The 21334-nt window shown below is 35.4% G+C and overlaps 1 protein-coding gene across 1 annotated transcript; it reads right to left on the bottom strand.

Annotated features, from left to right (window-relative positions):
• Positions 1-65: 65 nt before the first annotated feature.
• On the bottom strand, positions 66-20283 carry Actr6 (actin related protein 6). The gene is made up of 11 exons (XM_047551597.1): positions 20147-20283; positions 17124-17241; positions 16286-16354; positions 13832-13955; positions 12335-12470; positions 12197-12253; positions 6691-6789; positions 6523-6601; positions 3668-3839; positions 2376-2514; positions 66-772 (listed from the first exon to the last, which is right to left on the bottom strand). The coding sequence occupies exons 1-11, from the start codon at positions 20212-20214 to the stop codon at positions 643-645; spliced, it is 1191 nt and encodes a 396-aa protein (XP_047407553.1). The 5' UTR covers positions 20215-20283; the 3' UTR covers positions 66-642.
• Positions 20284-21334: the final 1051 nt, after the last annotated feature.

Raw genomic sequence — 21334 nt, 5'->3', positions numbered from 1 at the left:
CCTTTAGTAAACTTCCTTTAGTCTCTACTTTTTTAAATGTACTTTAAATTAAAAAAGATTATACATACATATATTAGCCTTCTTTATTATGTATAAATAACATTACAACTTTTAAATAAAATGCTTAGTTCTAAGAACCAGAGAACTAAAGTATATAAACACTTTGGCCAATGCCAAGTCAAAGTCACACAAAACTACTTTCTAATGAAAACAGAGCAGTGAGACAGTAAAGTTTGTGTTTCATCTATGAAGAAATGAACTGCATTTGCTCTTTTATCTCCTAAAGATATTTTCAGAAACAGCATAAACACTGTTAAGGCAGTCTAGCTCCAAAGTGAAAATATGGGCTGAGTTACGGCTTACTATAGTAACCCACCAGTACCCATCTTTGAAAATTAGCCACAGATCAAAGTACTTACATAAATTCAAGACTTTGTCTTACAATGAAATGCAACACAGGTCCTTAAATTTCTTTAAAAGGAACAAGGAGGGCTGGGGATATAGCTCAGTTGGTAGGGTGCTTGCCTCGCATGCACAAGGCCCTGCGTTCAATCCCCAGCCCAACTCAAAAAAAAAAGAAACAAGGAAATTAAACTTTTCATTCAGTTACAACCAATCAAGGCTTTCATTCAGAAATGTTTTTTAAATATCAAATTTCTCTTCACAGACACTATGTCCATTTTCTTCATAATCTTCTCTTGTTACCACCATATCTTCAAAATCATCATTTTCTGATATCAATTTTCCACCTTCCCAGGCATAAGTAATGGGGCTGAAAAAAAATAAACCCAGATGATTTTACAGAAATCAATTGATGATTTACAGAAATGAACAAGTGAAAGCTTGAAACACTAATTACTAACTAAAAGGCTGCAAGTTCTAGTCAAATGAATTTAAAGGAAAATCACTCAAGGTGCAGAAATAACTAAAAGTTTCACAAGTAAACTCAAAAGGCAAGGAATCTTGGTTACCACTATAAAATCTTGGGGTCTTTGTCCCCCAGTGCTGCGGTGCATGCCCATAATCTCAGAAACTCAGGAGGTAGAAGCAGGAGGATCACAAGTTCAAGGTCTGGGGCAGTTTAAAGAGACCCTATATTACATATAGGGTCTACATATGATATCATTTATATATCTCATATATATATATATATTTATAGATCCCATATGTGTATGTGTGTGTGTGTGTGTGTGTGTGTGTGTGTGTGTGTATGGTGCACAATCAAGATTTACTGAATAAAATAATAATAGCTGTTTCTGTGGATCCCCTGGCCTGTGATGTGTTTATACAGAATAAAAAACCATATTCTGTGGGGCATGGTGGCACATGCCTATAATCTCAGCAACTTGGGAGGATTAGGCAGTAGAACCAACCTCAGCAACTTTAGTTCAATTCTGTCTCAAAATAATATAGAAAAACGACTTGGGATATATCTCAGTGGTAAAGTACTCCTGGGTATAAACCCCAGTAACACACACACACACACACACACACACACACACACAAATTCAATATAATTCACATTCTAAAGAGTATAAAACATTATTGTTGAAAAATATCATTTTTGAAAAGTTCTTTAACTTTAAAACAAAATTCTAAACTAGAGTCAGGTATGTGGGGTTTTGTTTGCAACTCTGCTACTAACACTAGCGGTGGATTATTTAGACATACCTTTTGGTAAGATTTCCTGATTCAACTAAGAGAAATGGGTTTAATTTGGTCACTGTTATTGTTGAGTCATAAGCCTTTGTTTCTTTATTTATAATATAAGAACACTGAACAAGATAATATGTATGTTCTCCTTATGGCTCTAAAATTCTACCTTAACTTTTTTACTCCTAAAGTGGAAATGATAATATCTGCTCTTTCTCATAAACAGACTAGGAGATAATATAAAACAAGTTTAAATTAAAAAAAAAAAAAGACCAAAAGTAAAAGTTCATTGAAAACATTTAGAATTTTTAAAAATTCCGTAACTTATAAATTGACATAACTTAATGGTTCAATTCTTACAATTTCTATCTTGATAGAAACTGTCAAGAAATGATTTCTCAGATAATCCAATAAATGATAATTCAATTTCTTTGCCTCTAAAAATCTCTTAGGAACAAGGACTGATTTACTATATGGAACTGATCTAATGTTAATTGTGCACCCGTTATGTACCAAACATGATGGCTGGCATTTTACACTTCATTCCATTTAATTCACTAAAACATGAGGTTTATCATTTTAATTTTTGAGATAAAGAAAATGAGGATCCAACAGGTGAAATGCCAAGGTGGAAGAACCAGGTTTTAAACTCAAGTCTCTTAAATACCACCTTACTTACAAGATGACATCCATGTTTTGTTTCTATACAAACCAACACTTACTTTTCAGGAAGCACAACAGAAACATCATAGTCTGTGGGAGTGAGACATCGAACTTCTGAATAAACTCGATCCCTAAATCCTGGGAAGAGGGAATTTCCTCCGGTCAAAACAATGTTCTTAAAAAAATGTGGCTGCATTTCTTTAAAGGAAAAAAGAAAGGAGAAAAGGAAGAAAAACTGCATTAGAAAATCCATTCACTTAACTTTCTGGAAAGACATGGAAAGACACATTAAACAATATAAGCTCACAGATCTTTAAAAGAAAAGGCTAAAGTGAGGAGTGGGTTACTACTGGCTACTAATGCATATGCAAGCTATACAAATGAGTACCATTCGATAGCAGACATTTGGTAATTATAATTCTTCTTCCCTAAAAATGAAGGCTGAGATTAAAAACTACTGTAGAATAAAAAGGTCTTTCATGAAATTTTAAACTTGCAAGCCCAAATTTCCAAAATAAGATATATTTATTCTTTGATACTTAACTTTTGAAAAAAAAAAAAAAAACTTTAACAACATTTAAAGAAAGGATCTAAGTGTGAATGTTCACTTGTTACACAGTGGCAAACATTAAGTGCTATAAAGTTAATAAGTTTTAAAAGTCTACAAAGTGTCACCAGTAAATCCCACCCAATGCTTCTGTTCACCAAAAAAAGTTTCCTTGTATTAACAGAATTCCATGGCATAACATTAAAGCACTGTAGTATAAAATGTTGTATATGGCATGATAGTAACTTTATATAAAATGTGAAATTAATAAAAAATCATGAAATAAATGTGAAGGTGATAGTTTTACGACTTTTTCTTTCTTTTTTTTTTATGCAAGGAAAGCACATTGCATGTGCTAGATTTTCTCTAATGCCTAGGTTGTTCCTTATAAAATAGGAAGATAAGAGGAAGAAAAGTACTCAAACTCTGCAATATTAATTACTTAAATCATGCTTTAGGAGAACCACACGTCACTATGAAGCACTATACTGTAATCTCATTAAAATTAATCCTATGTGTAGTCCAAGTATAATAGAATAAGTCAGTTCTGTCAATAGTTGAAAACCACCCAATTGTGAAATTATAAATTTCTATTCGGTGTTGATTTTGGTTGAATTAAAATTGTTCTAAATATTCAAGCAATTGAATATTAATGGAAATATATATTTCTTCATGTTTCAATAGTCCATGACTTTTCCAAAATAAAATTTATAATTCAAAACAAATCAAGTAAGAATTATTTAAATACATTATGGGATCTGGAAGTCTATATTCTTCAATATTTTACTATAATTATTGATGTACCTTCAGGTAAGTTTTGAATTGAATAGACAATAGCTTCTGGAATTCCCATTTCTTGAATGCCTATATCAGAAGGATTAAAGAGTATTTCTGGAACAGCAAATCTCTCGTTGGCCAGACGAAGAATTTGTTCCCCAGATTTATATTTTCCACTCAACACCATCTCTTCCCTTGGCTTACAGAAAAATAAAATAAAAAGTTTAAGTTATATTATCTAGTTCACATGACTAAAAATAATTAGCAATACGTAATAGAAATATATTAACTGTGTCCTTGGAAGTTTCAGAAGTCTCAAAAATTAGAAAAATGTAGTCTTCCCTCCTGTGGCCAAAACTACATAAATAAAACATTACTGACTCTAATATGGTTATTCCCCCAAAGATAATCTAGCAGCTTTATTCCCTACATTCTTTTTTTTAAATTATTTTTTTAATTTAGCTTTTAATTTTTTACAGACTGCATTTTGATTCATTCTACACAAATGGGGTACATCATTTCGTTTCTACGGTTGTACATGATGTAGATTCATACCATTCGTGTAATCATACATGTACATAGGGTAATGATGTCTGTCTCATTCCACCATTTTTCATACCCCCTCCCTCTCATTTCCTTCTACATATTCTAAAGTTCCCCCATTCTCTCATTCTCTACCCCCCTGACCTCCATTATATATCATTCTCCACTTAAAAAGAAAGAAAAGGAGAACATAGAAGAAACTTCATAATCTACCTATGATAGCACACTAATTCAAATTTCTAGAGAACAAGGAACAAAAAAACTTTACAGTCTTGTGTCCCTATCATTATCTATTTTCATTATTGCTTTAGATGCTTATTAGACACATGGTTCCATTCTATTAAGGTTTCTTCGTATGAAAAAAAAAAAACCCTAAAATCCTTAAATTGCTTTACTACTTATTCACTCTATCAGAAAGCAGTTTCCAACTGATTTAAGTAAATACATGGTTTTTATCCTTGAAATCACTTTAAAATGCCAATCTTGAATGAGACCAGTTTTCCTTGCTGAATTCTGATTTATGTTTTACCTCAAGAATCTGGTCAAAAAATACACACACACACACACACACACACACACACACACATAAAAGCTTCAGGCATGCTAAATACTAATAATTACATAAAATTCATGTATCCATCAACCAACCTAATGAATTTTGTAAATAAGTTAAAACTTGCCTTTTTAATTTGAAATTTATCATTCACATAATCTTTTACTTCTTATTTATGTGTACCTAAACAATATAAATTATTATTCTGTATAGGCTAAGTGTATGCTGCTTTCTAAAACTTGTTTTCTATTAAACATCATGTTTCTGAGATTTGTCCATGCTAATCATGTAGCTCTACTTCATTTTCACTATTGCTTACTATTGCTTATTTCATAAAATTAATATATCAAAAATGCACTGTTAGTGAATATTTAGGCTGATCCAAATTTTTCACTATAATATGCTACATGAGTATCATTATAAATGTCTCCTTTTCTTTCCTTTTTTCAGTACTAGGGATCAAAATCAGGGTCTCATGCATACTAGGTGAACACTTAGCCTCTGAGCTATATCCCCAGAACTTCCTCTCTTTTTTTTCCTGTTGTCATTTCTCCTTTCTTTCATGACTAAGGATTTTCAACTTCCCAACATTCCTTATCAAGCAAGCAACCAGAAGGGCAAACTTCACATTTACTTGGACACAGAACTATCATTACCTAAGCTGATCAAAGGTAAGGAAAAACGTTCATTTTTAAGCCAAGGCATACTGCTTCTCAAAACTTTAAAAGTGCACTGGATTTTGCCCTTTTCAATCTAACCCTATTGGATAAACATTAATAAAATTCAGACCTGGGTAAGCTATGTCAATAATTTTTACAACAGGGGTTGAGGACAGAGCTCAGTGTTAGAGTGCTTGCCTAGCAAGCACAAGGCCCACGGTTCAATCCCCAGCACTACTAACTAACTAACTAACTAAATAAATAAATAAATAAATAAATAATTTGATTTCCTAACAGGAAAATAACCAGTTTCTAAATAAATTTAAATTATTTTTTGGAGGGGGGTGGTGATTACTGGGGATTGAACCCCAAGGCCTCACACATGCTAGGCAAACACTCGACCATTAAGACACATCCCCAGACCCCACTTTTTAAAAAATTGTTTATTTCAAGGGCTGGGGAGATAGCTCAATTGGTAGAGTGCTTGCCTTGCACGCACAAGGCCCTGGGTTTGATCCCCAGTACAGCAAAAAAAAAAAAAAAAAAAAAATTGTTTATTTCAAGACAGGGTCTTGCTAAGTTGTCCAGGCTGGTCTCAAACTTGGAATCCTTCTGTTTCAGCCCCTGAGTAGCTGGGAATGTAGGCATGCTCCATAAACTAACTCTCCTTAAATAAACAGAGAACAGAGAAAGATTAACTATAACAGATTTGTCCCATGTGCTATCATTTTGTTGATAGTTCTTTTTCCAAATAAATTTAGTGAGAAATTTACTAATCCAATATGTGGCTGGAAAAATGGCAACCAGAAAAGCTGTCATCAACAACTGTGTTAAGCTCTGTCAATCCCAGCTGCATGTGAAATGCTTTTCAAACCTGACTGAAGGTCACTTGAAGAAACATTACTGACAAATTTTTTTGATGGGGGAGTCTGGGGGTTGAACTCAGAGTTTTACCACTGAGCTACATCCCCAACCCTTTTTATTTTAAGACAGGGTCTCACTAAGCAGCTTAGGGCCTCACTAAGTTGCTGAGGCTAGCCTAGAACTTGGAATCCTCCTGCCTCAGCTTCTGGAGCTGCTGAGGTTACAGGTGTATTCCACATGCCCAGCACAATTTTTTAAATTACCTTACAAAAGCCCTTCTTAATCGTGCTGAAGTCAGGCAAAACATAGTCTATCATTACTGTATTTTCTTCTCCTTTTAACCTATAAAAAGAAACAAATTTATGAAATATTTTATTATGTATAACATCATCCAAAAATCCAATTCTCAATTAGATTACTATCATACATACTTTGCAATATCCATGTCTCTGTAAAAGTCCTGAGACACATAGCATACATCTTCCTTCACTTGATTAATCACATGTGTTTCATCCATGACATGTAGCTGCCTAACAGAAATATATTGTAAAATTTGAAAAGGAGAAAATTTAAATATAACTTACAATTATCATTTAAAATGTTTTTCTGAAATTAAATTTTGGGTCACTGGTTTTTTAAAATATTAAACTCTTAAATGTATAAAATATTTTTAACTTTATGGAATACTCTCATTTCCACCTATTTAATCTCTACATTATTCCTCTATGGACAAGTTTTCAGTCCAGTTTGTAGATAAGGAAACAGAAAACAGAGGCGTTTAATATTAAGGATTTCCCAACTAAAGAGCAAACTTCCCCTGCAACAATTCTAAATAGAATATTGCTATAATGCCTTAACTCTTTGCTTACTTTTCTAATTGTAGAAGTTTTATCCATCAGCACACAGAACCTAGCATACAGAAGATGCTTAATATTTGATAAGCGAATCTAAGAAGATACATACTTAGTGTAGTAAATAAAAAATAAGTGAGGTTATAACCTTTTAATATTTTTCTGTGCACAGATTTTATTACATTTATTTTTTGTTATCAATATAAACATTATCTCATGAGCATTTCCTTATGCTATTATTTTTTTAAAATATTGTTTTAGTACGATATAATCCTCAATACGTATCGATGTCCCTAATCTTGGAAGTTTAGATCAGAGGGAAGATTCTTGTGTGTTTATTAACATGGATTTTGGAGTCAGAAACCTAGATTTGAAACACAACTGTAGCAGTCAAGTTACTTTACTTCTTTAGGGTTAAATCCCATAAATGCTGAAAACTGCTAAACAGAATTTTAAGAAGTAAATGATTATGATAATACATGTAAAGTATTTAACACAGGGCTGGGGATATAGCTCAATTGGTAGAGTGCTTGCCTTGCAAGCACGAGGCCCTGGGTTCAAATCCCCAGCACCACAAAAAAAAAAAAAAAAGTATTTAACACAGTCTCTGTACTTAATAAAAAGTTTTTATCTTTTTACTTTTGTATACTAAACATCATTATATACCACATTTCATCTTCTCTAAGATGTACCACTGTACCAATGAGAAGAAAAACTGCTAATTCTGAGGTATCGAGGACTGGAAAATTCATCCCAATTTCAAAGATAAAAATGTGGGGAAACAAAAAAGTACAACTCAGAATCCAATGAAATACAGGCATTTTTATCTATATCTCTGATTACCTCATTAATTAGTCATACTCTAGGAAACAGAATATCAAATTTGGAAATATATTTCCAAATTGTTTACCAGAAAGGTTATTTCAAGTCATGTTCTTAACGGCAATCAATAAATGTCCACATGGGGCTGAGGAGATAGCTCAGTTGGTAGAGTGCTTGCCTTATAAGCACAAGGCGCTGGGTTCGATCCCCAGTACCCAAAAAAACAACAACAACAACAATAAATGTCCACATAAAAAACTGCAACACTGTTTGAAAAAAAATTCATTATGCTGTATAAACAGCATTTTGTTATTCTCTACTGAGAAGTAAATGCCTAAAGAAGAGGAATTCCTGCTTGTTTGTCCAAGTACCCTAAGATCCTAAGTACTAAATATTTGCTGAATTGAATCTGTGATATTACTACAGGAAATGCAACATTTTTTTTTTTTTTTTTTTTTAATGGTACTGGGGATTGATTACCACCAAGTTATATCCCCAGCTCTTTGTATTGTTTGAGACAAGGTCTGGCTAAGTTATCCAGACTGGCCTTGAACGTGTGATCTTCCTGACTCGTCACCAACCCCAACCACTGGCCTAGCCCCACACTGAGTCACTGGGATTGCAGGCATGTACCACCATGACAGGCTAGGAATGTAACATTTTTCATGTCTGAGAATTATTCATTTGTTATCTTTTGACTGTATACAACTCCCTGAGAATTATCTATTTGTGCCACTGATCCTTTTTCATTTTTTTCTGAGAATCATTTACACATTTTTTACAGGAAAATGTTTTCTCATGGATTGATATGCACTAATATATATATAAAGATAAAACAATTATATATGCTATAATTTGGTTGTAGAATGTCCCCCTAAAGACCCATGTGTTAAAGGCTTGGTGCTCAGCTTGGTTCTATTAAACAAGAGACAGGGCCCTGTAGAAGGAAGTTAGGTCACTGGGGGAGCACTTTTAGGGAATATTAGGACCCCAGCCCTTCCTGTTTTTCTCTTTGCTTCCCACAGGTGAGGTAAACAGGTCTCTCCCACCACACACTCCCACCACAATGAAAAGTTCCACCAAAGACCCAAAGCACAGTGTTAAGCAATCACAGCCTGAAACTACTGAAACTGTGAGCCAAAATAAACCTTTTCCATTATTAAGTTGATTATCTCAGGTACTTTGTTATAGTAACATAAAGCTGACTAACAGTATAGCCTATTCATTTCAATTTACTTCTTATGTTACCTAAGTTTTGTTTACAAAGGCTTTTGACCATTGATAAGGTTTAAAACTTTTATATTGTTAAAACACAAAAGCTATCAAAAACCTATCCTGGAAGTGTGGTTCCCAGAGCCTGGGAAGGACACGTGGGAAGTAGACGGGAAGACAGAATGGTTAACAGGTACCAGGGTGCAAATGAAAAGGAGGAAAAATTTTTATATTCCATGGTGAAGTAAGACAATGGATGGCTGAAACAGCTATTTAAATATTTCAAAAGCGCTAGCAGAGAGGATTTTGAATATTCCCAATATAAACAAATAACAAATGTCTGAAGTGATACATAAACCTATTACACTGATCTGATATTACATACTGTGTACAAGTATTGAAATCACACTGCCCCATGAGTATATACAAATGTTATGTGTGAATTAAAAATAAGTAAATATAAATATATGTGTATGTATGTATGTACATACATTTGGTACACACATAAATCTTATCCTGTTAGGGGTTGGCAGTTTTCCAGACCAGAGGACACAGGGGGATTTGGGTGCAGTAATATTTTGCTTGAATTGTTTTTTTTTGTTTTGTTTTTTTGCGGGGCTGGGGATTTGAACCCAGGGCCTTGGGCTTGCGAGGCAAGCACTCTACCGACTGAGCTATATCACCAGCCCCACTGTGCTGTGGGTTTATGGGTATGTTCACTTTTTAAAAATTCAGTTGTAGATCATGGTTTACATACTCTTCTATATATGTCTTATTTCAATGAATTTTCAATAAAGTTGTGTGGAGAAAAATATACCCTGAACTATTTCTTCCACTGTTTTTATGCTTAGTAACTCAAATTATATTTTATTGCTGTGCTTTTTGTTTATCTTTGCAGTGCTAGGGATTGAACTCAGTTTTGTACATGCTAGGCAAGCGCTCCACCACTGACTATTTCTCCAGCATTCTTTGTGTGTGCACACGTGTGTGTGTGTGTTTAAATTATATAAGTCTAAAATCCTAATCTGCCTCAACCTTCTCTCCCTTTCCAGCTTATTGCTTCTAATATAACTGGGGTGAGGAATTAAATAACCAAACTTACTGAAACTGAGTCCAACTATTTTTTGGTTCTGTATTGAATAACACTGACATCATCATACTGTAAATGTTATTCATGAGTTTTACATTTTTAGAATTAAACTTTAAATAACGCAAGACAGATTGAACTATAAAAAGTAGCATATAAATGTTATAAACTCAATAATTAAGAGCCAGCTATGCCGGAGGTTGAGGCAGAAGAATTTGAGGCCAGCCTAGGCAACTTAGTGAGATTCCATCTTAAAATAAAATATAAAGGGCTGGGCATATAGCTCAGAGTTAGAGCATGTGAGGTGCTGGTTTCTATCTCCAGGATGGGGGTTGTGGGGACAGAAAATGGTATAGTATTATGCTTAATGAAAAGAATCAATCTTAAAGGTTATTATGTGATTCTATCTCTATAACATTCTTTTTTGTGTGTGTGTGTGTGTGTGTGTGTGTGGTGCTGGGGATCGAACCCAGGGCCTTGTGCTTCCAAGGCAAGCACTCTACCAACTGAGCTATCTCCCCAGCCCTCTGTAACATTCTTGAAATAATAAAAATGTAGAGATGGAAAGGAGAGACAGGAATATGGTAGGTGTTATGGTTTAGATATGAGGTAACACGCAAAAGATCATGTGTGAGACAAAGCAGGAAAGTTTAGAGGTGAAATGATTGGTTTGAGTCTTAACACGATCAGTACATTAATTCACTTGAATGGATTAACTGAGTAGTAACTATAGGTAGGTAGGGTTGGTGTAGAGGAGGTAGGTCACTGGGGGCATGCCTTCGGGATTTATATTTTGTCCCTGGTGAATGGAGCTTTATCTCTGCTTCCTGACTGCCATGTCCTGAGCTACTTTCCTTCTCCATCCCTTTCTACCATGATGTTTTGCCTCATGCTAGGCCCAGAGCTATGGAGTTGACCATCTATGGAATGAGATCATGGAAACCATGAGTCCCAAATAAACTTTCCCTCCTCTATGCTGTTCTTGTCAGGCCTTTTGGTCCCAGCAATGCAAAAGTTAACTAAAACACAAGTGGAGCAAATATAAAGAAATACAAAGAAGTTCCTTTGTGGTAAAGGAATAGTTCTGTTTCTCAATTGTGGTGATGATTACACAAATCTACACATGGGATAACTATACATGCACTTATACAAATGAATGCATGTAAAAACTGGTAAAACCTGAATATGGTTTATGATCTAGTTAATAACATTGTACCAATGTCAATATCATTGTCTTGATATTCTATTACAGCTCTATAAAATGTTATTAAAGTAATATCAGACTTCCATTCTTACAACTTTCTAAGTCTGTGATTATTTCAAAATAAAAAGAAAAAAATTTAATGTACTAAGGGTAGCTGGGTGCAGTGACACATTCCTGTAATCCCACTGACTAAGGAGGCTTGAGGCAGGAGGGTCACTAGTTCAAGGTCAGCCTCAGCAACTTAGTGAGACCCTGTTTCAAAATTAAAAGTAAAAAAATAAAAAAAGAAAGAAAGAAAAAGAAAATAAGAAAAAAGAACAATGAAACAGAAATATCAATATATTAGTAAGGTCTATAAAGATTAAAAACATAAAGACGCAATTCAAATGTCAAATGGTATACATTATGTGGAGTGGATCTGATCCAAGAGGCAGAGGGCAGATCTGTTTTCCACTTTAGATCCTTTTCCTTTACGTGCATTTTAAATTTGTTTTACCATGTCCATGTACATGATTTATAATTTTAACACATAATCAATATGTTAAATTTCCTAGAATTTGGAACTGTCTCTTTGGTAGGTACTATCATTATATATCCTAAAAAACTTTCCAATTTAAATGTCATTAGTATTTATATGTTATTAAGCAATAATATAGAATTGCTGTCCATAGCTACAACTAAAGTAAAATATAATTTTAAATTATTCTAGAAAGTTCGTTTCCAGTACCTCATCCTTTGAAAGAATCAAATCCAATTATTACCTGTAAGATATGATTTCCTTTAGATGGTTGGTTAAAAGTTTTCCTCCCACATTTATCCTAAAAGAGGAGAATTCAACTTTAATTCAGTTATTACATATTTCACCCTAAGAAATAACATGAAAATTAAATACAACTTACCGAATAATTGCTTCTTTTTTCTTTTTACTTCTACAATAAGGAACTATATGTGTAAAGGAATATCCACTATCAACAATGATACAGCATAATTCAGAAGGATTATCTCGGAAATACCTATGTGCACTGAGAGCCCCAGCTATAAAGAAAAAAAAAAAAAAAAGAACGCATTAAATAAAATATACCATTAATTTAAATCAATAAAGAAAGGTAGCAGACTAAAAGCAAGCACAAAGATGGCAATTTCCCTTGAATTTTAAGAAAAATGTTAATTTGTAATAATATCCACAACTGTCATGAGATCTTTATGTTTAAATTAAAAAAACATCACACATGGTAAATACAAAAAAAATTTGCCATCAGTTTTCAAAAGTAAAGTTCATAGCTTATAAAAATTATTACAACAGCAGCTAATTTTTAGTGAGAATTTATATGCCAGGTTTTTTACTCAACTCTATGCAATGAGTATGGGTTTTAATATACACAACAATCCCAATTTACAGGTAAGAAACCTGAAGTACAAAGAACTTTAAGTAATTTGTCCTAGGGCATACAATTAGGAAGCAGCAGAACCAGCATTCAAACCTAGGTGATATGCTTTAGAGCAGGGTCTCTCGACCTCAGAACCACTGACAGACATTCTGGGTCAGATAACTCCTTTCTTGGGGACTTTCCTATGTACCACAGGATGCATAGCAGCATTTGTGACTTATACCCACTAGATACCAGGAGCACCCTCCTAGTTGCAACAACTAAAAGTTGTTAGAGGAACACTGCCAAAAGTCCCCTGGGAGACAAAAATCACCCATTGGTTGAGACTATGTCTAGAATTATCCTCTTAACCATTATGGCATATTATTGCTTACACAGATTTAAATTCTATGAGCTAAATATTTAAATACTTTCATGTACACAATCAGATAATATAATCATAGCCTTTAATAAACTTGCTTTTAGATGATGTTTTCGGGTCATTTTCTGTCATATTAACTAACAGTCTAAGCTATATAATTTCAGTAATAGCAACAGCATACAACAATTAACAGAAAATGAACCCAATAATCTTCTGGAGAATAGAAATATGAGGCTGATAATTTTATTAGGGAGAAATATCATATTAGTAAAAACATATACTGAGAGAAATCCAATTATCTAAACTCTATAGGTCTAGCTACTTTTAAAATTCTGTGTTTTACTTTCTTCAGTCCTAAAGAATGTCACCCAGTACTTGGAATTTTCAGAATTTCTTCACTCTATTTCTGCTTACTTTTTTTTTTTTTTCCCTGTGGCATTGGAGATTGAACTCAGGGGAGCTCTACCACTGAGCCACACTCCCAGTTCTTTTTTAATTTTTATTTTAAGACAGGGTATATTACTAAATTACCAAGGCTAGCTTCAAACTTGTAATCCTTCTGCATCACCCTCCAGAGTAAATGGGATTATAGGTGTGCACTATTGTACCAGGATCACACAGTTCAATTTCAATGAACTTTCACTTACCATTTACTCTTAATACTGCTTGGAACTGATATTCTTCAAATAGAATTTCATTCATTGATTCTTGAATTGAAGTGAAGTTAAAATATGGTTCTGTGATAATAATATTAGTATCTAAAAAATCAACCTATGGGAAGAAAAAAATCCCCCCAAATTTTTATAATTTGTAATGACCTCCATCAATATTTGTTTCAAATATGAAAACAGAATGATTTAATTATCAAATAATTCTCACTCATCAGGATTACTGTCTTATTATTTTTCCCACTTAATAGATGAGCAAACTGAAACAGTAAAGTTGAATAAGTTACCAAGCTTCATATAGCTACTTACAGACAAAGCTAGGATTTGACCTCAGGAAGTCTGGTTACAGAAACAATGCACTTAACTATTACACAATTCAACTTTTCTTAATGTTAATATTAATAAAATATTATCAAACTGCTAAAGATAATTATAAAAAAAAAATGAATGATAAAACTACAAGTATCAGGGCCACTGCTATGTTGTTTTTAAAAGGAAAAAGGCAAGAAGCTTCAAGATGGGGCTGGGGTTGTGGCTCAGTGGTAGAACACTCGTCCAGCATGTGTGAGGTGCTGGGTTTGATCCTCAGCACCATATAAAAATAAAATAAAGGTATTGTGAGTACCTACAACTAAAAACTATATATATATTAAAAGTAAAAACTTTTTAAAAAAAGAATTTCAAGATATTAAAGATTATATAATTCTCCCCTACATGTTTGTTGTTATTTTTTATTTTTTTTAGTTTTGGTGGACCTTTATTTATATGTGGTGCTGAGAACAGCTCACACATGCTAGGCAAGTGCTCCACCACTGAGCCACAACTCCAGCCCTGTTGTTATTTTTTGGAGAATTTTTATGCACAATAAAGTCAATAGTGTATGGTTTTGTTTTTTTTTATTATTGTATACAAATGGGATACATGTTGTTTCTCTATTTGTACATGGAGTCAAAGCATACCATTTGTGTAATCATAAATTTACATAGGGCAATGATGTTTGATTCATTATTTTTTTTCCCTTCCCCCCACCCCTCCCACTCTTCCCACCCCTCTTTTCCCTCTATACAGTCCTTCTTTCCTCCATTCTTAACACCCTCCTTATCCCTAACCCTAAACCTAACCCTAACCCTAACACTAACCCCTCCCACGCCCATTATAGCTCAGTTGGTAGAGTGCTTGCCTCGCAAGCACAAGGCCCTGGGTTCAATCCCCAGCACCACAAAAAAAAAAAAAAAAAAAAAATAGTGTATGTTTACCCCAATTTATAGTGGCAGTTTCTTTAGCTTTTTTCTTTTCCAACTTGACAATTCAAGCCACAGATTTTGGACCCAGAACACTGCCTCTCTATTGATGGTGGATCTCATTACATCTATCTATTTTTTTTTTTTTTTTTGGTTGGTGCTGGCGATTGAACCCAGGGCCTGTGCATGCGAGGCAAGCACTCTACCAACTGAGCTATAACCTAGCCTCTTATTACATCTATCTTTGTGACTGGTCTTGACAGCTTCAACCACCCCATCCAGACCTCTTTTGCTTTCCAAGTTAACCTATATGAAGGTGAGGATGGTGCAGGTCTTCCTGTGAGCAAGATGTCCTAGTCTGGCTTCCTTCCACTTTGCTAATACTGCATGGAACCCCCATCTGAAGACACAAGTGGGCAGGAAGACAACCAGCCTGATGGGATCCAAGTCTTATGCAATCACCACCAGCTGAGCATTCCCGTTTTCCACCACGGAGGTGACAATATTAACTCCTGCTCAAAAGACAGGATTCTTTTAGTGGGGTCATCCCCTTTGCTGGCAGCTTTCCTCTCAGCTCAGGTTAACAATCCTTCTTTTGTCTCTTCCTTTGTTTCTGGTCTGCATTTGTGGATCAGTTTAAACAGTCTAATACATGTGTGGCAGTCCACAGCATGGATGAACTAGTCAATCACAGGAAGCACTTTCAGCCACATATAGCAGGAGAGCCCTTTGCAGCTGCAGATAGATATAATGGGGCCATTTAACAAATGGAAGAAGTGCATGATGTCCTATTCAATGTCAAAATTATTAGGCTCTTTCTCATATGCGGGATTTATCATCTTCTTGGTCTCTTGCTTCTTCATGACAGCAGGGCCAGGGCCACTAGTTTTCCCCTTAATCTTTTTTCCTTTTGGCATCTTGGGTGTCTAAAGGAAAGTGCTCTCCCACACATTCTTTAGAAGTATTAAAACTTATACATTGTCTCAATATATCTCGACTCACACTACAGACATTCTACTAATTTGCATTTATTAAATATTTAGAAAATCAAAGCTAGGCAAAGCTATATTTAAGTGATTTAAATATATACTGGAAACATTCATAAATTTATAAATCTTAAAATGTAAGATTCAATTTTTCATTTGACTAAGACATGGAAATAAAATTTGAATACATACTCTTAATTTGTTACCTGATACATTTCTTTTCCAAAAAGGTAATCCCAAACTTGTCTTTGAACATCCCAATTCACCAAGTAGCCCTAAAAAATTTTTAATAAATTTAATTATCAAAACTACTTGAGCAATTTTTAAAAATCAGATTAATATATTCTAAATCACTGAGTTCTATCTCTTTGTGGTTACCTCTTCCAGTCTAATGATGTATGAGTTTCCAACCAATTATATCGATATGTTTTTCTCCTTTTAAAAATTAAAACAAAAGAACAACAACAACAAAAAAAAACTATAGGCTTGGTGGCACATGCTTGCAATCCCACCAACTTGAGAAGCTGAGGCAGAAGGACTGCAGTTCGAGATCAGCCTTGGCAATTTAGTGAGGCTTTGTCTCAAAATAAAATTTTAAAAAAAGGGTTGGAGACGTTACTCAGTGGTACAGTGCTCCTAGATTTAATCCCCGGTACATGTACATACAAAGTTTAAAAACTTGCAAATTAATGAAACCAAAATGTCAAGGGTTAAGAGGACACACCAATATATAGAATGCTTCTATCTGCTTTTTTCTTAAATTCACGTGTGCACACCACCTAGATTTAATTTAAGTAAAATTCAGTATTCACAATCAATAACTAAATCATGGGCACTTATTTTTACCAAGACAACTTCAACTTTTGGTTATAATTAAATATTAGTTAAAATTTAAGTCAATATTTCTCAGAGACCTAAAAATATTTTCAATTTGGTCCCTAGCACCACAAAAAAATAAAGTAAAAGAAGAAAATTTTTTATACCTATGCACATCATAGTATATAAACCTTTGGTCAAAAATGCTAGAAACAATAATTAGATTACCTTTTGAAAAGGAAGGATATAGAAGAGTCCAGAAGGGTCTTTTATTTCATCTATCTGGTTAGCAGTAAAAGTTTTAAGACGTGCTGTTTTTGACCTGAACTGACAATTAGGAATAACCCTAGGAACAAAGAAACAAATGACATAATTATCCCCTAACTATATAATTTTAAAAGTGCCTTATTTAACTACTGTCCTAAAGGTCAAAATACCCAGAGCAGGTGCTATTCATTTTGTCTTTAAATAATTTTAAAAATGCCTTAAAAAAAAATGATTGCAGTATGTAACAGGTTCTATACTGGACCCTTTATCTTTCTCAAATTACTTTTAGAAACTGTTACAGGTAGATACTAGTTCTGCCACTCCAGGATAACAAACAGGGCTTTGGTAAAGGTCCTAGTCTTTCTATCTTTAATGTGGTAACTCTTTAATACAGTTCTGGTAAAAGATACAGAAGTTAAAAATTCTGGTCATAAAACTGTGTTTTCATGAAACCAAAGATTTTCAATTAATAGGATGCTATATGTTATAAGTAGGAATTACATTTAAATTGGTTGCTGCTTACCATGAGTTTACAATCTGGGTAGGAAAACAAACCAGAGCCATTACCAAACACATACGTATGTACACACACACACACAAACACGCACAAAGATGTAAGGATAATGCTGCAGTATGTTTTTGTACCAGCTTATTTCAATTTCTGCACTGTCAGCACTTTCTCTACATGTTTAAACATGCTTGGAGGACATAATTTTAATAGGCTCACTGTTGTCAATCTCATGGTTGTATAATAATGTATTTGGCCGATTTGCTATTCTTGATTTTTTTTTTTTTTTTTTTGGTGGGGGGAATTCTAGGGATTGAGCCCAAGGATACTTAATCACTGAGTCACATTTTCACTTTTTATTTTGAGACTGGGTCACACTAAGTCACTTAGGACCTTGCTAAGTTACTGAGGCTGGCTTTGAACTTAGGATCCTGCTGCCTCAGTCTCCCAACACTGGGATTACAGGAATGCACCACTGTATGGGTACTGTTCTTGTTTATTTAGCTTTCTTTTCTTTCTTCCTTTTCCTTTTTTTTTTTTCCAAACTGTGCACACTGACTATGAATAATACTAAAAAAAAAAAAAAAAAAAAAAAAACAAAAAAAAAACTTTGTACTTATGGAGAACCTCTAGTTAATTCCTTAAGAGATAACAGAGTCACAATAGCTAAACTATGGAACCAACCTAGATGCCCTTCAATAGATGAATGGATAAAGAAAATGTGGTACATATACACAATGAAATAGTACTCAGCCTTAAAGAAGAAATTATGGCATTTGCAGGTAAATGGATGTAACTAGAGAATATCATGCTAAGTGGAAATAAGCCAATCCCAAAAAAACCAAAGGCCGAATGTTTTCTCTGATAAGTGGATGCTGATCCATGGTGTGGGGTGGGTAGGGAAGAATGAAGGAACCTTGGATTATGCAGAGGGGAGTAAGGGAAGGGGTGGGGTGGTGGAGTGGGAAGGATGGTAGAATGAGACAGACATTATTACCCTATATACATGTATGAAAAAAAATTTAATAAAAAAAGAAGTAAAAACAAAAGTGATAACAGAATTTAGGTCAAGGATATAAACAGTGAAGCACACTGCCAAAACATTTTCCAGAAAGACTAACAAGGTACATTCCTACTCAGTCTGACTTCCCTCTTTATAAACAAATGAGCCAGGCTAGCACGGTGGTGTATGCCTGTTATCCCAGCAGCTCGGGAGGCTGAGACAGGAGGATCAGTAGTTCAAAGCCAGCCTCAGCAAAAGCAGTGCTAAGCAACTCAATGAGACCCTGTCTCTACATGAAATACAAAATAGGGTTGGGATATGGCTCAGTGGTTGAGTGCCCCTGAGTTCAATTCCTGCTACCCACCCTCAATTCAAAAAAAAAGAAAGAAAGAAAAAGAAATGAGCCAGGCACCCAGTTATTTGGGAGGCTGATGCAGAAGGATCACTCAAGTACAGGAGCATAAGGTCAGCCTGAGGAATAAAGTGAGAACCTGACTCAAAAGATCAAAAACAAGCCAGAACCGGCTGTGCACGCCTGTGATCCCAGCAAATTAGGAGGCTGAGACCGAAGGATTGTAAGTTCGAGGACAGCCTCAGCAAATCAGCAAGGCCCTGTCTCAAAATAAAAATAAATAAATAAAAATTCAGTTCAGTGACAAAGTGCCCCTGGGTTCAATCCTTTCTGCACACATACACACGCACACAAACACACACACAAAAGAAAAAAGAAAAAGAAAGATAGAAAAGAAAAGAAAGGAAAGGAAAGGAAAAAAAAAGAAAGGGAAAAAAGACATTTAAAAGAAGTTAAGTGCAGGACTGGGGATATAGCTCGATGGTAGAGCATTTTCCTCAAATGTTCAAAGTCCTGGATTTAATCCTCACCACCATCACAAAAAGAGAGAGAAACAATAAGACAAAGAATCATTTGTGAATTTGATCAGCTTAAACATAAACACATTTTATGAATATACACCTTCTGAATGTCATCGTAGTATTTCTGTATCAGTAATCGACCAGGTGAGCCAGTGGGCTCCAAAGTCTTCAATGTCTCTACATCCCAAACGGTGGTTTTTAACTTTTGGAGGGTCACAGAACCCTTTGAGGATCTGATGAAGCCTATAATCGCCAAATGCGATTTTCTCCTAAAATGCAAATACACCAAAAATGTTGCCCACGATTTCTGAAGGTTCATGAATTTTGTCGACCTACCCCGCGGTCAGAAACTCAGCTCTTGAAGCCTGTTAGGAAAAGAAACACACATCCCACTTCCGGAGCTGCGCACCCCAAAACTAAAACTAAAATCAATTCCAGTTCAAAGCATCACAACCTCCAACCCAGCTCCAACTAGCGCATCTCCCGGCTCAGGTTAGGGCCGCGCGAGGGCGTTTGCAGTTCGCTGATGTTCGGAGTTGAAGCTCACCATGCGAAACCACCGAGCCTACGTCTCGTCCCTCGGAGAAAGTCAATACTTACGAGACATTTTCATGGCTGTAGCCGATTTTAGCGTTGTAGGCTCCGTTATCCAGCACTAAAGTCGTCATTTTAGTACCAACCACACCTACGCGACCCGCTTCTTTCCTTCCCGACCCTTCCGCTCAGGTTTTTCCGGTTCTCTATGGTTTTTGCTGGGCGGAGCGACAGACCGCGCTTCCGGTCACCCTAGCAACGGACGACGCCGGAAAGGAGCGAGACTGCTTGTCAGCGGGCGTCCATGGTTTCCAAGCTTAACCTGTTTAGGTGGTGGCGAGATTCTACGAGTAGGAATTGCGAGTAGTCAATGCATTCATTGACTTGCACCTTCAAGTTTCTTCCAACCCCTGTAGCGGGCCGGTTTTTCTGTGTGTGGGTGTGTCTTTGAGCAGTATTGTTCAAACGGCGACATTTCTTGGAGAATAAAGTGCAAAACCATACGTAGCATGGAATTGGATATGAGGTCTCTCCAGCCTCATTCCCATCCGATTGTAGGATCCAACCTCGAATCACATATGCTTTGTTCTGTCAACCAACTTTTTTTTTTTTTTTGATGTGGATTGAATCCCGCCGCGCTCTGCCACTGAACTACATCCCCAGTCCTTTTTTAAAGTTCTTATTTTGAGACAGGGTCTCATTCATTTGCTTAAGACCTCGCTAAATTGCTGAGATTGGCCTCGAATTTGCGATCCCACGCCGTTGGGATTACAGGAGGGCGCGGTGATGCCCGGCATCCGCCCTGCTTTTTAACTCACATTCACAGTCCCCTCTTCTGCCTACTTGTTCCTCAGGACTCAGTTTACTGTGTCTCATCTAAAAAAAAGCTTCCTGCGGGGCGCGGTGGTGCACGCCTGTAATTCCAGCGATTTGGGAAGGATCGCCAGTTCAAAGCCAGCCTCAACAATCTAGCGAGGCCCTAAGCAACTCAGCGAGACCCTGTCTCTAAATAAAATACAAAAATGGACTGGGAATGTGGCTCAGTGATTAAGCGCCCCTGTCAGTCCCCATAACAAAAAAAAAAAAAAAAAAAGGCTTCCTGTCACACTCCCTCTCACTTCTCATTCCTGGATTTAGGTTCTCCTCCTACGTGTTCCTGTAATACTCCAGGCCTATATTTCATAATCGTTAAGAGAATTAATTTTAGATTGGAATCCAGACTCTACAAAATGACTGTGTAGCCTTGGGTGTTGA

This window comes from Sciurus carolinensis, chromosome 4 (genome assembly GCF_902686445.1).
Source record: "Sciurus carolinensis chromosome 4, mSciCar1.2, whole genome shotgun sequence".
Classification (NCBI taxonomy): Eukaryota; Metazoa; Chordata; class Mammalia; order Rodentia; family Sciuridae; genus Sciurus; species Sciurus carolinensis.
The sequence above is the reverse complement of the archived record's forward strand: the minus strand, read 5'-3'. Positions and strand labels throughout refer to the sequence as shown.